This window comes from Saccostrea echinata, unplaced genomic scaffold (genome assembly GCF_033153115.1).
Source record: "Saccostrea echinata isolate AGI-Se365-2 ecotype Australia unplaced genomic scaffold, CSIRO_AGI_Sech_v1 ptg000030l, whole genome shotgun sequence".
NCBI lineage: Eukaryota > Metazoa > Mollusca > Bivalvia > Ostreida > Ostreidae > Saccostrea > Saccostrea echinata.
This window is the reverse complement of record NW_026889779.1, coordinates 31,845,543-31,863,306: the sequence shown is the minus strand read 5'-3', so window position 1 is coordinate 31,863,306 and position 17,764 is coordinate 31,845,543. Positions and strand designations below refer to the sequence as shown.

At 31.7% G+C, this 17,764-nt stretch overlaps 1 protein-coding gene across 1 annotated transcript; it reads right to left on the bottom strand.

Annotated features, from left to right (window-relative positions):
* Positions 1-11,348: 11,348 nt before the first annotated feature.
* LOC133196719 (ribosomal protein S6 kinase-related protein-like) lies at positions 11,349-17,522 on the bottom strand. The gene is made up of 14 exons (XM_061332577.1): positions 17,374-17,522; positions 16,921-17,118; positions 16,549-16,632; positions 15,659-15,727; positions 15,377-15,449; positions 14,900-15,007; positions 14,731-14,771; positions 14,361-14,388; positions 14,165-14,254; positions 13,950-14,038; positions 13,249-13,359; positions 12,686-12,787; positions 12,355-12,456; positions 11,349-12,226 (listed from the first exon to the last, which is right to left on the bottom strand). The coding sequence occupies exons 1-14, from the start codon at positions 17,431-17,433 to the stop codon at positions 12,176-12,178; spliced, it is 1,206 nt and encodes a 401-aa protein (XP_061188561.1). The 5' UTR covers positions 17,434-17,522; the 3' UTR covers positions 11,349-12,175.
* Between the last annotated feature and the right edge of the window lie 242 nt (positions 17,523-17,764).

Here is a 17,764-nt window from a genome sequence, read left to right as displayed (position 1 = left end):
TTTGTCATGACTCTTGTCCTAGTTCAGTTAGACTAGGTCAAGGTTAAATTTGTTCTAACTGGAACTGGACTAGTCTTTGTGTTTCATATCACATATTATTAAAAATTTTAAGAATACAATAAAGCATTTTTAGGTCACCTGAATTACCCAACTACTACTAATTACTAATTACTGGTGGACCGAATACGAACATGACTACCATGTTATATGATAGTCATATCGCTCGACATCATTTCATAGGCAGAGACACCACCGCTGTTGCAACATCACTGACCATCACCGGTAACCACCAACATCATATCAATGCTCAAACGATGACCCAATCAGCTTCGAGTAATTGATTTGCTGGCAAGAAAGTCATTTGAAGATCTTGTTGCTTTGACATCAAGACATCGGCAAGTTCAACAGCATGATATATTTACTCGTGATGATAAAGCAAATTGTCTTTTTACAGAGGAGAATAATAATGGTGCGTAAACAATTTTGGCTAATATATTTGCTGTGGTAATTATGTTAATATTTGTAGGAATGTAATAGTGAACAATTTGATAATTTCAAAATTATTATAAGTGAAGTAATCGACAGCCGCTTATCCCTTCAAATGACCAGGAATAGCCAGCCATACAAATTTATTACCGTTCTACTCCACTCACATCATTTATTCCATTATTTTCAACTTTTCAGGAATTTAAACATTTAATTTTTGTCAACCTTTATTCATGAAGGTTAAACCTATTCAAAATATTAAAGAAGTGCTTTGAATTCCACTCATTTTCTTTCCAGCGTATAGATCTAGAGATGTTGCTATTATTGTCTTTAATACACATGTTCCCAAAATATACGTAACCTTTTTTTTACAAATCAAATGATAAGAAGAAAAATGTCAGACCTATCTGCCATTCTATAGAATTGACAAAGTTTCTTATTTATTTCTGGGATTTAATTAAACTCATTCTCCGTCATGTCTACTCTGTGACTTCTCTTTTGTAACCAGGCGTAGAAAATAACAGAGACCACTGCAGCAATCAGAATGACTCCGAGGGGAACCCCAACTGCCATGTACAAGGTGTCTATAAAACAAGAAAATGGAAACTTTAAATCGGTAATTTTTGAATCCCCAAAATCGAGATTGAGGTGAAGTTCCATGACAAAAGCAGTATTCTGGTATTTAAAGATGGAATGTTTTATTTCAGTCTATTAGGAAGAAGGACTTTCATGCATGTTCAGTTGCACTGCCGTCTTATTATGCTTAAGTTAGCAATTAGCAATGAAATAATTCGACAATGTCATCAAATAAATGCTTATCCCAAAGAAAATCTTAGAAACCGGTCTGTTCGAATTACTATGGTTCCAACCGTTCCATACTTCGATATTCTGGATAGCGGAAGTACATGTGTCATGTACATCTAGGTTCACCTCATCTCAAATATGTTTCAGTAAAAGGTAGGTGATATTGATTCTAAATTGTGAAATAGAAGAGATAAACGTTGTTTTCATTATTGAAAAAGAAAATTGTTTAAGGATTATTTTGAAATTCTTAACTCTGAAACATTCTTACTTTTCCGAGCTGGGCTTGGTTTTCTCATATGCTCCACTGTACTGTGTGTTGAATTTGTGTCTGTAAATATTCAAGTAATTTTGAATTTAACATATTTCTTTGTAATAAATATATACAATGAGATTGGGCACAAGTTCTTAAAACTTATTCAAGTAATTTTGCTGAAATGATCGTTGTTTGCATTGTAAATAGGATTTCCCTAAATACTATATGCAACTCTTTAAAGCGGCTTTGAATGAAATATATGGAGATAACGAACAGTATTCAAGCTCAAAAGTCCATTAAACCATACAAAATAGGAGCAGAGCAAACACGGACCTCCAAGCATCAGAGGTGGGATCAGGTGCCATGGAGGAGTGAGCATCCCCTGTCGACCGGTCACACTCGCCGTGTGCTCCTTGTCATGATCGGGAAATAACGAAAAAATCCGTCGACAATTCAGTGTGTAAATAATGGCCTAACAATTAGTATGAAAAACGTCAGTCAGCATTTGACTCAATGATAAACTGTATTTGCTGACAAAGTCATTGTATCGACCATAGAACTTACAAAATGATGACTTTTAACGAGACTGCTGATATTCTTGTTTCATCAACTTGTTTGTCAATAATTTACCTCTTTTTAGAAATTGTACATACGTAGAGCATGCTCTTGCGTATCGAATCAACTGAGAGATATATACCCCGTATGCAGGTGATGAAGGTATATTGCTGCATAAGTAAGGGAAGTTGACGATTGAAAAGTTAAAGTCATCACGTTTATCATAAAGCTTGGTTGTTAGATTATCATTAACGTCTTTTTCAAGTAAAATATCCAAATATGAAACAGATGTGTCAGACTCTGTGGTATCTTTTATCTCAAGCTCACCAGGATATATCGTATCGACATAAGAATGGAAATAGCCATTGTTAATTGACAATACGTCGTCGATAAAAGGTAGGTGATATTGATTCAAAATTGTGAAATAGAAGAGATAAATGTTGTTTTCATTATTGAAAAAGAAAATTGTTTAAGGATTATTTTGAAATTTTTAACTCTGAAACATTCTTACTTTTCCGAGTTGGGCTTGATTTTCTCATATGCTCCACTGTACTGTGTGTTGAATTTGTGTCTGTAAATATTCAAGTAATTTTGAATTGAACATATTTCTTTGTAATAAATATATACAATGAGATTGGGCACAAGTACTAGTATATCTAAATGTCGAGTTGAAGGCCATAGCAAGTGTTTTCTTCTTTTCACGTACAAGATTTTGGACAAATTTATATACATGTACTTAGTACGTAGAGAGACTAAAAATCGTATTGATTACTAATTCTTGGCAAGTGATAAAACATATCAGTTGCATTTACCGTCCATGCCCGTAGGAACCGGAAGACCATGCTTCTAGCCCCTCTCCACCCTTTAGTGATTTTGCCAATGTATACTTTACGATAGAAAACAAAGTTAACTAAAGCCCTACCCCCCTCAACCGATTCATAATTTTTTTGCTTGTAAATGAATTTTGGCTTGGTTGTACTCCCTCCCCCGCCATCATTAATTGAATAGTCCTATCTTCAGTAAAACTCGTTTATAACGAACTCTCTTAATATAAGGAAATGACATATACGAAGGTTGTCCCAAAATTCCGTAGACAAGCGTCGTTTTGTAGTAACCCAGTGTCATAAATTAATGAAACTTTCAAAATAACTAAAGCTACTAACAACTAATATTTTTAGTGTAAAATATTGCGTAATTACACAGATTTATCCTATTTAAATGAAATAATTCAATGTCTGATGTAAAGAGGCGGCGCAATCTCAAAATTTGCTATTAAAAATGGGTATATAAAATGTAAAATCTCGCAAAAAAGAAATTTCTTGTCAAAATTTCGTGGGATAAAAATGATAGTTTCTCAAATTACATAAATAACTATTTTTATTCCAATTTTAACGCATATGCCTACATTAATAAGAATGTTAGAACGTTTATTTGCACTGGTTACACGTTTGACTGTTTAAAAAAAATGACGCAGCAGTGACACAGGCGGTGCAATGGAATATGATAAAATGTAGATCGGAACTTTAAAAGAGATGCATTAGAAGACACAAATGTTTGGAACACATAGATATATTCAAGTATGTAGTATTTGAATGAGATAAGAAGTTCTTCAAGGTATATATGGAAAACGAAGCAAATAAAGAGACCAGCCGAAAGAAATGGACAAAGAAATCGTCGTCAAAGCTACATTCCATTCGGAAAGACGAACAAAAAGTCCCTCGGAGAAAATGAGATTTTTATGAATTATTAATAGATGCATGCAATTTAAACTTTTTTGGCGTATATTTTAATGTTAAGTACATCATAACAATTATAATATTTCATATTTATTTCACAAATCTTTATGTTAAAGTAGAAAATGTGATTCTGATAATTAATGTATTTTCCCCAAAAAATTCGTACCGGACGTTGAAGATTGTGCCGGGTGGTAGGACACGGTAACATTAAAATTCCAATTAAACGTACGTTTTTCAAGTAATGATGTTAAAACTTCGTAATTTATCATCTAAAAACACACTTTATACACCCACAAAATTATATAAAGATACCTTGATTTCTGCAGTAGATATGAACTCAGTTTACGGAATTTCGGGACAACCCTCGTATAAGAAATTTTTAAGAATCTTAATTTTTTTAATATTTACTATTTTTTAATATATACTTCTTATATAGATATGAAGAATCTCGGTCGTAAACAAGCAAAATCCCAGGTCCCGGTGACTTCCTCAAGTTTTACTGTATAGCGATGTATAAGTCCAATACTTACACATGTCACAGCATCTCCCAGTTGTACCCGAGGGGCATAAACACATCCCTGATCCGACTGTATCGTTTTGAAATGTACCTCCGTTGTTACAGAATGTATTGCATCCAACGAGGACTTTCAATGACCTAGTATTACTCAGGTTCAAATTACAGTGCGTCTCACATTCTGATTTAGAGAAGTTCCCACAACATACATAATGAAAATAGAATCTGGTTCCTCCTCCACAGCTTTCTGTACAATTTGACAGGTTGGTTGTTTGATTTATAAAATTACACATAGTACAAGGAGTTCCTTTATGGGAATAGAGCATGCACATTACCAAAAACACTTTCCACCTTAATGCATACATTTTATTGTCTTTAAAATATTATCTAATGATTTTTATCTATTGAGGTTGGTTTTAAAGTCAAATTATATCTTGACGAAGAGCTTTTGATAAAACATACTAATTCTGTTTGTGGTTTTAGAGTTCAGACGTGACTGAAAGAATATATTATCGTTAAAGTTGTTCAAGAATATAGTATGCATTTAATTTTACCATAAAAGTTCCTTTAATAGGTCTTGAATAAAGTAAAGAACTGTAGAATATCTTCAAAGGAGCTAAGCTAAATGAACGTAATGTTTGTTCCTGATTCTGAATAGTTTTCACATTCATCACGTAAATCACGAATCTATTATTGAGGAAACCAAGAAATCCTTTCAAAGCAGAAAAAGCACAATTCTAGAAGAAGTTCTGAGCAAAATAGAAAGCACATGTGAAAAAAAGTAACTAACATCAAAATATTTCTTTCCAAGAAATTTTGAAGTAAGTAAACTTGTGATTCTATTTCAAATATGATAAATTGGGAATTACATCCTTGATAAAAACGCCCTTGGTGACCCTTCAAAATTAGGACTGAGCAGAAAAATGTTTTTATATATAGCATTGGGTATCAATAGAGTTCAAAATGTTTCACACGACACAAAAGCATGATCCACCTATTAATTAGAAGAGTTTCACATTTGACACATCGAGAAAATTTTCAAGTTTAAAAACCCTTTAAAAACTACGGTGAATACCCCTTTAAAGTGAATACTAGCGTTCTCTATTCATCGTTTGAAGTACTCACAGAGGCAAAGAATGCATTATCAATCTTTCTCTACATCAAGGTTAAATATCTATTAATCCTTCTATGTGTAACAGAACAAGAGATATTGACAAAACACTTATGCTATCGAAATGAACTCAAATTGTGTGTAATGCATGATCATGTGAAAATGAAAAAGGTGAAGACAACGAACAGTAGTCAAGCTAACACGAATCGTGAACAGGGCAAAACATTCTTACAGAGGTGGGATCATATGCCCAGGAGGAGTGAGCATCCCCTGTCAAACTCGACGTGAGCACTTCGTATTGATCAAGTAAACGAAGTAATCCGTATTCTAATTGGTTTGGAAAACAATAGCCTAACAATAAGTGGAAAACACGTCAGTAAAAATACGATTCAGCGATAGATTGTATTGCAAATAAGGCCATTATAACCATGAGATTTGAGAAATACTGGCTTTAACACCAACTTACTTGTCTGTAGTCTGTCTCGTTTAAAAATAAATCGTGCTCGGTTTTGAATCAGTTGTGAGACATATGCAAGTGATTCTGGAACATACTTCATAAATAAGGAAAGTTGACGGTGGAAAAACTGAAGTCATTACGTTTGTAAACGTCTATAGTCAGTAAAATACTATGTCTCATGTTTGCGTTTAAAATTAATAATTTATATATGTACAATATTTTCCCCATCTTCTTTATATTTTTATATCGCATAATTTTAAGATTTGGGATTGAACTCTTATGGTCTGCCTAGCTCTTCCTTTGTTTTTTGTCTACATCTCAGCCTTCTTTATAACTTTTGACATGAATAAAAATTTCATATTTGGGACAACGTTATGGTAATACCAGATCTTGTGTCTTGATTCTGACCCAAGTTCATTTGGACATTGCCAAGGTTAAACCTGTCCCATGTACAACAAGGCAACTCTCAGAGCCCAAGTGTGTATCTCAAATATGCATTTTAAATAACAAACAATTATAGAGGTTACACAAGTTCAAGCATTTTCGTATTTCGTCTAATTTTAATTCTATGTTAGTTTAACAAAAACCTGATGAGTTCATTTGATAGAAATGAAAGTAACACAAAACTTTGGTAAGTAAACACAAGTCATATGTAACAATGCACCCCAATATACATATGTAGATGGTCTTTACAATGATTTTATTATGTATTCATGGATAAAAAACGAAGTTAACAAAGATGATTATAGCGACAATAGTTCCGGTGAAGAAGTTAAAAAAGTGAAAAATTTATTAAATTTATATGATTACCTAGTTGACCCAATAGATAGATGGATTAGAAAAGATCTACCATCAGAAATCTTCGATTAAGCAGCTGGCTCGGATGAGTGATGACTTCAACTTTTCTATTGGCAACTTCCCTTACTCACGTAGCAATATATCATTATCACCTGTATATATGAGGTTTATGTCTCAAAGTTGATTCAAACCTCAAAAACATTTTATTCTACAATCAATTTCTCAACTGTTGCAGACTACTGACACATAAATTGATGTTACAAGGTATCCACAATCTCGTTTGAGGCAATATTTTGCAAATTCTATGGTCGATACAATGGACTTGTTTACAAAAGCAGTGTGTCGTTATGTCGAGATTTGACTGACGTCTTTCATGCAAATTGTTAAGCCATTATTATTTCATGCTAAACTGAACACAGATTTCTCCGTTTACCCGATAAAACAAAGAGCACACGGCGGGTGTGACCGGTCGACAGGGGATGCTTACTCCTCCATGGTACCTGCTCCCATCTGATGTTATAGAGGTCTGTGTTTGCTCTGCTCACATTTTGTATTATTTCAATGGACTTTTGAGCATGATGACTGTTCGTTATCTTCATATTTCATGAGTTAAAATATTTATACTCTTTAAATACCCAAACCTTTCTGAAATACCAGTTGTTTTTCTTAATTTCCCCATGGTGTTAGGAAATTTAAAAAAAGGATGAACATTATTATTGAAAGTATCAACTGCATGTCAAAACTCTCGTCTAAAAAGACAATATATATGTTTGTAAGGGATATATTCTAATTAGACGAAAACACGGGAGAAATATTTTGAAGCTCAAAATTTACAGTTCGTAAACATTTAACTCTGTGTGTGTTTAGTAGGCTTGGAAGTTAGAACAGCTGTCGTTTTGAATTCTTTTGAGGGAACCGCGTTGATACAGGTGGTGTAAAACTCTCATTTGTAATTTGTACTTTAAAAGTACCAATTTCAAAATACTTCCCGCTATTATGCCCAGTGCCAAATACATTGCCAAATCTGTTACTAAAAAAAACTCGGGAATTTTCGATATCATTTTTAATAAAGAGTAATGTTTTTTGTACCAAAAAGATTATATGAAACCCAGCTTCACTGGTTAAAAATACATTAAAACGTGGAAGTAACATTAAATGCTGGATTGTATAAAGAGATCGACTGCTATAAATACATTCTGCAACTACATGTATGCATTGTACTAATCTGAAGGTGTGATTTTAAGCCTTTTTGTTTGTTATCAAATTAAATTGGCATAGCTGAGAAGAGTTGACTCCGAGTGTCATACCCTCAATGTATGTTTCCATTCAAGTTCATACACTATCTGAAATGTTTGGTAAACACTTCAAAAGAGTCAGTTTGAATAGGATATATGATAAAGACAATTCTACATATGAAATAATACGTTTTGCTATAATACAGGTAATACAGGTAATTGTTATTGATTCAAAAGATGAGATGTAATTGTGGAATCTCAAGTAACCTATCGTGCCTGATAGGCCCTAAACTTTTGACATTCTCAATTTTTTTTCTAAAGAACGATAAAAAAAAAGTTTATTTCGTAAACCTTTAAGGGATGGAATTCAGATTGCTCTTATCAAGTTCAATTTTGTCTTTTAAACTGAGATACTGCGAAAAATAGTTAAATAAGCACTTATTAATAAGAAGTCATTTAGAAATAGTTCGTCATCTCTGTTGAGATTTGAAAACAGTAAGGGTATGAAGTTGTACACAAGAAAGTTGAGGAAAAGTTTATTCTTTACATGTTAGAATGCTTGCGTAAAACTTTGACAATTTATACTCACGGATTTTTCAAGATTTAAAAAATAAAATAAGTTTATAAAATTTTGACCCCGTTTGTAGGCTCATCCTAGCTGCATATCTGCAGGTTGCCGATCTAAAAAAATATGGGATCTGGTCGTTTACCCCAACTTTTTCTCAGCGACCTACAGAGCTCCAAATAAGCCCCATACCTCTCCCTGTGACTATGGTTTGAACAAAATTGAATCTACATTACTTAAAAATGCTGGTATGTATGAGGGGCATTCAATATTTTTATCAAAAGGGCATTACAGCACAAAACACACTAGATTGAATATTAATTATATTTCTCGCATTCCTCAAAGTAATCTTTGTTTTTATAACGTGCTGAAGTCGTTTAATCCATTCAAAAATAAATACTCCTAACTACGTTGAAATTCGAGAGCGTTATGCCTTTGTAACTATTGCTTTATGGGCTAGAGCATTGTGATGTTATGAATACATGTTTTTACCATTTTAGAGTGTATATTAAAGTACAATGTGTACTAGATAATTTGTGCAAAGTGGATTCCACGTTCTCACTAAAGAGCATTTTTCCATAGTATGAATTTCTTACCTTGACCTTTTGACCTGATATTCAATAGGGACCTTCTTTAAGTCACAAGGAGTTATGATAATCAACTTTAATGAAAAAGCTCAAAGAGAACTAAAATTATCAGGAAAAAGCTCAAAGAGAACTAAACTTATCATCTGGAAATCATTTTTTGTAGAGTATGAATTTCTGACCTTGACATTTGACCTTAAAATCAATAGGGGTGATAGGAAGTTGTGATAGCAAATTTCATTTCAAAATCTCAAATGCTTTCAGATTTCATCCAGAAATGAAAGTGTTACACACAGACAGAATGTATGAAATTTTGACCTTGGCCTTTTCACCTTAAAATCAATGGTCATCTTCTTTAGGCCAAAGGGAGTTGTATGGAATTTCTTTGAAAAAAAAAACTCAAAAAAAAACACTAAAGTTATCATCTTGAAACTGTTATTTGCAATGTATGAATTTCTAACCTTGACATTTTGACCTCAAACTCAATAGCGGTCTTTTTTTAGGCCAAAAGGATTTGGGTATGAAATGTCATTACAAAAGCTCAGAGGCTTTTTTTGAAATATCACCGGAAACAAATGTGTATCATTTTCTGACCTTGATCTGTGACCTTTTGAACTCAAAATCAACAGGGGTCATCTTTTAGCCACAGTGAGTTGTGATGTGAAATTTCACGGCAAAAGCTCAAAAGCTTTTTTAGATATCTTCCAGAAACACACAGACAAAATGACAGACGGACGGACAGACCCAAATCAATATTCCCAACTTTCAGTGATAGAAGGGGACCAAAAAAAAATAAAACAAAAATACACATGAGCAGTTTCTGAATAATTTACTTAACCAGTATCAGTCACATTTCTAAATATAATATGTAATCATTTTTTTTATCAAAATTATTAAGCAGTTGAACCAAACTGGTGTCATGTCATCTTCAGATTAATCAAATGACAATGTGAATTTTTGATATTTGATTCCCCAAACCTGTATCATTTGAACAAAAAATCCTTATAGCAGAAAATTCACAGCCAGGAATCTAGTTTAAAATACAACTGTACATATTTTAATAACAGACACAGACTCCCAAGTTTATTGTCAGTGTAGAATCTGTAACATGATGGAAACAAAATATTTCAATATTTACTGTAAAGATTATCTTAATTAATGACTCTGTGAGAGCTAAACTTAAACTTGTAAGTTTCAAGTGAATTAATATATGCAAATTTCTTCTACTCAATACAAACATTATAAAATAATCAGTGAGTTGAGGGTTGCTGTAAGCAATTTAAAAGCAAATTTTATTAAGGTTCTTTACCTTAATAAAATTTGCTGGTTAAATTGCAGTAATTTTACAATAACTTCAAAAAAATGAAGAAATTGCATACCTGTAAAACAAATCTGATACCCAAAACTTTTAAATAACTTTCTCATATATATATATATATATATATATATATATATATATATATATATATATATATATATATATATATATATATATATATATATATATATATATATATATATATAAGTAAAACGTTTATTTATTGTTTAAAAAAAGTTTGATCTTGTAATTGAGTGAGAGAAAAGAAATTATTCACCTTTAAAACATACATAAAAAAAATAGTAATGTATTTATGCATATTTTTATCTATTGCTCTTAAATTAAGAAGACAACCAATTTGATTACAATGGTAATTAAATCTTAGACACTGACATACCATTCATGACATGGAAATTACACCATTTTACACTAAAACTACATGTATGTAAATGGAAGAATACCAGTGTTCCTGCTTTAGGGGAATGTGTAGCATCAGTTATCAAATATCTGTTGAAATGAACACAACGAAAGGTCAAAAACACTGATATGGTACACAGATTGAATGATGACAAACATTTAACTCCCTGAATATTAATTATCTTGCTTAGTTTTCTAACAGTCATTGTTAGACATCACAAAAACAACACACACCATTCATCTAATCACATGAGACAAAGACAAATTTAACATGGATTGATCCTCAATTACTGATTTCTATATGTATCAGGCAGACAATTTTTGATTTGTGAAACACATTCATTCGTTGTATATAAATACATCTAAGAGAAAATTGTGAACATGGAACAAACTTTACAAAGACAAGTCCATACAATAGTTTAAAGCTTCATTCATCACAATCAATATATACGTTCATCATATGAATTTTTGAAGATTCATTTTCTTTTTTCAAATTCTAACTCATTTATTAAAAATTTTTTTTAAAAAAGTCTATTGCATTAAAATCAAATAAAAATATCACTATATGACATAAAAAAAATGATTCTATTTTTATAAATGCATAGTAAGTTTACAGGTAAAAACATTTAACATACTGATGTATTATAGTTGATATGTACAGTACAACTACAGTGAGAAATGGAAAAACCATGAAATAAAAAAAACAAATGCATTAAATGCTGTAGGTGAGGGCTCTTTCTGGTAAACAACAATAAATGGCACAGAATATTTTGATTTTTACATTCATCTATCATGAAAAAGACAGAATTTCAAAAAGATGAAAAAAGAATTCCTTCTTCATAGAATCAGAATCCTAGTAACATTAATTGAGATTGGATTTAATTTGCTTGATTACAAAAATTGATGGTTCAAAGAAATATCAGAGATGTTTCAAATAAATATCCAAGAAAAGATTCCAGTTACCAAGAATAAAAACAAACGCTTCTTTGGTCTGCATATACTACTTCGTGGTTATGATATCCTGAATACAGTGTCAGAGATAAACATTAAGAGATTCTTACATAATAACAGTACGTATTTGTCACCACTTGTTCATTTAACAACATTTACAGTATTCTTTACAACCTACTTAAATGTACATAAATGTTCAAATGAAAATATGAAATTCTGCATGAAATTAAAAGACAGCTTGTCTAAAAACCTTGTTTAAATAAAAAGCAATTGCACATAAATACTTCTACACAATTACACAGTTACTCATTGCTTGTAAATGACAGTATGTCATTATCTAGGTTTACTCAATGGTCCCTGTAACTTATGCTGCAGGAATGACATGGATTTCTTAAACAAACACTGCCTCTGCCTCTGGAGGGAGATTCCACACAAAGTCAAACTGAAATTTAAAGAAGGTTTTAGTTTTTAAAAAATACTAAATAGACAACTTGTGGTTGTTTTAATTTCATAATTTTCTTTAAATTTCAAGTGTTATCACTAATTTGTGAATATCAGTGATGTTCTTACTTGTGCAAATTCATCTTCACTCGGGGCTGGTTGGGGGGCGTAACTATAACTAACACCTGTCATAGGGAAAAAGTCGGGGGGAACTATGTCCTTTGGTGACACCTGAAAATGTAAAGAGTTAAATAAGAGCATTTAAACATACACTTATCAATCTTTATCTACGGTGTTATGTTCTTTTTTCTACCTAACCAGTATGTTAATACCTTCATATCATGATGAAAAAATAAAGGAATTATCAAACACTTTGAAAGCTATGACTGGTTGACATATTTGAGACCTCAGCTACAAAGATATCAAATCAGAAATATGTATGAATATATAATCAACTGACCTTTTTTTCTAATACAGCAGTAAAGTTAAAATTGGAGTAAAAGCTGGTATTTTGAAGAGCTAGTAGATCTGTAAGTCTTTTTTCTGGATTCTTCATAAGAAGCTGTGAAAAAGACAGAAAAACTACAATCATTAAAACATACTGAATGAAAACAAAGAATACCAGATACCAGTTGTTTTTATACAGATAGAAATACATGATTACACATATACATTTAGTTCAGGTTGATTTAACTATAAAACAGATTTATGATTTTGATCCAATCACAGTGTGAAACTTGAAATAAATAAGCATTCTTGACAGTCAACTGAGTCTTCTAAAGTTGAGAACATAAAGGAACTGGGAATACATTTAGTATTGATAGTATATCTATTATGAACTTCACTGTGACCTTCTAACTTTATTGATGACCTCTAGAGCTTTATCAATGACCTGTTGATGACCTCCTGAGCTATATCACTGACCTTATTGATGACCTCTAGAACTTTATCACTGACCTTACTGATGACCTCCCGAGCTTTATCACTGACCTTATTGATGACCTCTTGAGCTTTATCACTGACCTTATTGATGACCTCTTGAGCTTTATCACTGATGTGGTTGGGGAGTAAATAATCACTGTCCCACACAAGTTTGAGCATCTCATCATGATCCTGGGCCCCCTCAGCAGGGTACTGAAATGTGACAAGTACAAAAAACAGTGTAATTTCCAGAAGATACTGTATAATGTTCTATTTTTCATAAAGTAAATAATTGAATTTTTTAATTCCACAACCTGCCTTAAAACACAAACCATCTGTCTAACCAGTCAAGTGAATTTCAACCATAAAATGTTATCAATCAAGTCCGGTACAACAGGCAAATGATTTAAAAGTATAGCTTTAATGTACCTCAAATGCAGTTCATTGTTTAGTTTGAAATTTTTAATGATTTTTTTTTCATGGAAGTGCTACAAGTATTTCTATAAAAGTTTGAAAATTAAACAATAATTTGAACTTTGCATGAACACACACTATATAAAGGATTACTAATTTTTTTTTTAAAGACATTGTTGTCCTGTGTGGGAAAACACAAACTTCATCCCTGTATTGGTCACATTAGATTGGTTCAGGCATGTTTTATTACTTTGGAATAATGCTAACTGTAATGCTGTCCATTTAGCAAAAGCTTGTCCTAATTTGCCACACTAAGAAAATTGAATGAAATAAAGAGATTGTTTACTGATTCTTTTGTATTTTTGATTCATTTTAAATATTGGACTTACCCTTCCGGCAAGGAGGACATACATGAGTATTCCTAGGGACCACCAATCAGCAGTGTGGCCGTAGGGAGTGGTGGCCAGCACCTCAGGGGCTGTAACATGTAATCTCCATTAAAAAATACCCGACAATTTGTAACATTGACAAAGAACATTTTAAACTCTTAAAAGAAAACTACATGTATGTTAAAGAAGTTTAATCACTCCATCAAATAATTTACCCATATATTGCAAAGTTCCACAGATGGTTCTTGTTCTTTCTCCCCTGTTTAACCATTTAGCTAAACCAAAATCTGTCAACTGTATATGACCTAAAATCAAAATAGATCAGATAACAATATGAAAATGTGATTAAAAATACTTGTAAATCATTCAAGAAAATCAATCTTTTTTTTTTAGGAAAGCTTATAAAACTACCTTCTGCATCTAAAAGTATGTTCTCCATCTACAAAGAAATAATGAAATTAAATTCTTTGTTTAAAAATCTTGTTAAAATATTAAGCAAAAACAAAAGTCTCAGACAAGAATGTAGAAATATAGCTCCACTCATTTGGACAGAGAAAAGTTGCACGTTGACTTGAAAATACACTGACTATGATTTTAAACAAAATGTTATTCTCAAAATTCATATAAAAAAAAACCAAACTATTTACAAGAAAAAAAAACAAAAGCAAAAAGATAAGAGAAATGAAGTGTATTTATTAGCATTTTAAAAAATATTTACAGAAATGTTTCTTTCAGATTTTTTCAGCAGCATTTAAATCCCTGAATTTTAATGACTTAATACCTTTATATCCCTGTAAATGACACCAGATTTGTGAAGATAATCTGTAACAGACATGATTCAAGACAGTGAATATCATAATACAGTAAACTATCCTATTTTAAATCTTGTGTACTATTTCAGTTAACTAGAACTGATTAACAAATAATTTTTAATATTATAAATTAACAACCTAACACCATTGCCATTTCAGCAATATAAACTCTGGATAACATCTCTGGCAAGTAACCATGAAAGGACCACAGTGTAAACAGGTCTCCATAAGGAACATACTCAAGCACTTGAGAAAAAAAATTTAGATTTATACATTTCATATTATATATTACAAACTTTTCAAACACACACACAAGAAAAAAAATTTTGTCAAACAGGTCAAAAGTAAGACCAAAATAAAATAAATAAAATAAAAATTTCAACAAATTCACAAGATTATGTTTTCATTACATTCACAATCTTACATTTATCAATAATTTTATCTGCTGTCAAAGTATTTTTTCCTATGAAAATCCATATCATCTGTAAGTTTTCAAATGTTCACAAGGTAGAGTGATGATGTCATTTTCATTTTACCAGTACATATTCCAATGCACTAAATGCATGCACAGATCACATCAAAACTAAATTATGAAAAAAAAAATAATTAACTTACCTATGTAAAGATACTTTTTTGATTGCCAGTATTCATGCAATTTTACAATAAATGGATGGTCCCCAAGCATGGCCTAAAAAATAAAATATGCAATTTAATTATCAAATGAATAAAATTTCAACAAAAGCAAAGTGTAAAAAGAATATCTTACCTAACATATACATATAGCTTTTATTTATGGGATATATCTCATTCTGCAACTAATTCAAAAGTCTTACTTTAAATATCATCCAATCACACATCTGAATAGCCGCTTACTTTAAATATCATCCAATCACAAACCTGAATAGCCGCTTCATCTTTACACTGCTGTATGGCTCCTTCCACAATAATCTGAGTTTTGCTCATCACCTACAAATACATAAAGTAACAGAGAAAAGGTTATTTTACAAAGAAGCAAATATTCTTTTTATACTTCTATGTTAATTACTAAAATCTGTTTGGTTTAGATGTACTTGACAATTTGTAATGTTACCCTCAGCATTAGCTACACATCTGGCAATGAGTAATGGGTAAGACAATGATAATGTCACACGGGTGTAGTTTTATGCAAGCACGGTTCTTCATAGAAGAGAATAGAATTTCTCAAAACATTAGTTGTGCATTTGAAAAAGGTCAAATAAACTTGATGTCAATCAAAGCTTGCATCTGACATAAGGGTTGATTGAAAACAAGAAATGACAGATGAAAATGCTTGCAATTGTAGAAATAACAAAACTATAGATGATAAAGGACTCTCTGAGTATCAAACAAACAAGAAAGACAATGAAAGAGGTCGATGAGTATTTTTTGGAAGTTTTCTAATTGAGAAAAAACAGGAGAGTTTAAAAGTCATTCAAAACATCAATTTAACAACAATTTCAAGTTACATATCAATGAGACATTCAGTACAATAAAATAAATAGTGCATGTTTTTTTAAAGTAACAGTTGAAATTGCCCCCTCCCCCCCCCCCCAGAAATTAGAAAACCATTGTCAACCTCTGCTGAATTGTCAGTTGACAATGGTTTTCTCTTAGGGCATCAATTACCCTAAAAAATATGCACTCTTTATATGATTCAGAGTCTGAGCTAAATGGAAAAATCTTTGAAAATTTCACATATAATGATTTATGTGAAATGTCACAGTGGTTGCCTTTGGTAGGAATGAAAGCCATTATGAATATTCATTTACCTTCATGGCATAATACTGTTTCTCATCCTCCCTGCGAACTCGTAAAACATTTCCATAGGCTCCTTTTGCTATAATATCACAGATCTGAAGAACATTGTACATCATAAAGATCTGCATCATACAGACACATCGAAATGCTACAGAATGAAAATCATGCAGAAGTAATAAAGACAACATTGGGTAAACTTACATTCATCATATAAATGAAAAAGATCAACATATTTGATACATATAATACATTTTGAACTTCAACATTTACCAGAGGCTTTCAAACAACAAAAATTCCGCCTTCTAATATTAGCTTAAATTTATGAATAACAGAAAAAATACGATCAACAATGACTTAAGTGAATCTTCATAACAATTAGATACCTCAAATTCCTGGCCTTGTGCATCTCCCTTTATTGGGAAATCTGGAAGAAAGAGAGCCTCAACTAGGGGTACATTTAACTCCAGCTTTTCTGGGGTACTAATCGCTATGTCCAATCCATCTTGTGACTTTCCTCGCGTAAGTCTTCCAGATCCCCTGTTTTTATTTCTGACTAGATCAGGATTGGTTACTTGTAAAAACTACAATTAAAAATCATATAAAATAATTCTACTTATGTCAAAATTTCATATATAATACATGTACGAATAAAACAGAGATCATACTGTCAGGGTTTCTTATCTTAAAACTCAGGGGTCAAGTTTTACGTGGTATGTCCAACCAGGGACCTATATACTAGTATATAGGTCCCTGGTTCAACTGTACAATGCTGAATCAGTGAATGTTAAAAAAAACTGTAGACTAGAACCTAGTTTCCTGAATAAAATAAACGTTACCTGTGATTCGGGAACAGACTGTGCTTTTCTTAAAGGCAGTTTTTGGTTGTTGTTTCCCATAATACATGGGGTACATTATGGTAAATGTCATCGATTTTTAATAAAACATTGCTTCAGTCACTGAGTCGGCCCAGAAAACACAAAACAAAGTGATGCGGTAATTTTAGAATCACGAGTCCGAAAGTCTAGTTAATTAGATCGGGATCGGAGAGGAAATATTACATAGGATACCGAAAATCTGTAGGAAATGAGGTTTTTATTTTATCTTGTTTGTATTTCATTGGTTTATATTAAAATTTATATGTTACGTGGTAAAATTACACTAAAATATATTTATTTGGGGAAATTTTCAATTTTTCTCATGTTTTTGCATTGGATTTCCATGTAGATA

Excerpts from the sequence above, each read along its gene's own strand:
- LOC133196719 (XM_061332577.1), bottom strand. The coding sequence starts at position 17,433 with ATGGGAAACAACAACCAAAAACTGCCTTTAAGAAAAGCACAGTCTGTT. Across the intron at positions 15,008-15,376 it reads AAAAAAGTATCTTTACATAG|TGCTTGAGTATGTTCCTTAT; the intron begins GTAAGTTAATTA and ends TTTTTTCTCAAG. Across the intron at positions 14,389-14,730 it reads TCATTTACAGGGATATAAAG|ATGGAGAACATACTTTTAGA; the intron begins GTATTAAGTCAT and ends ATTTCTTTGTAG.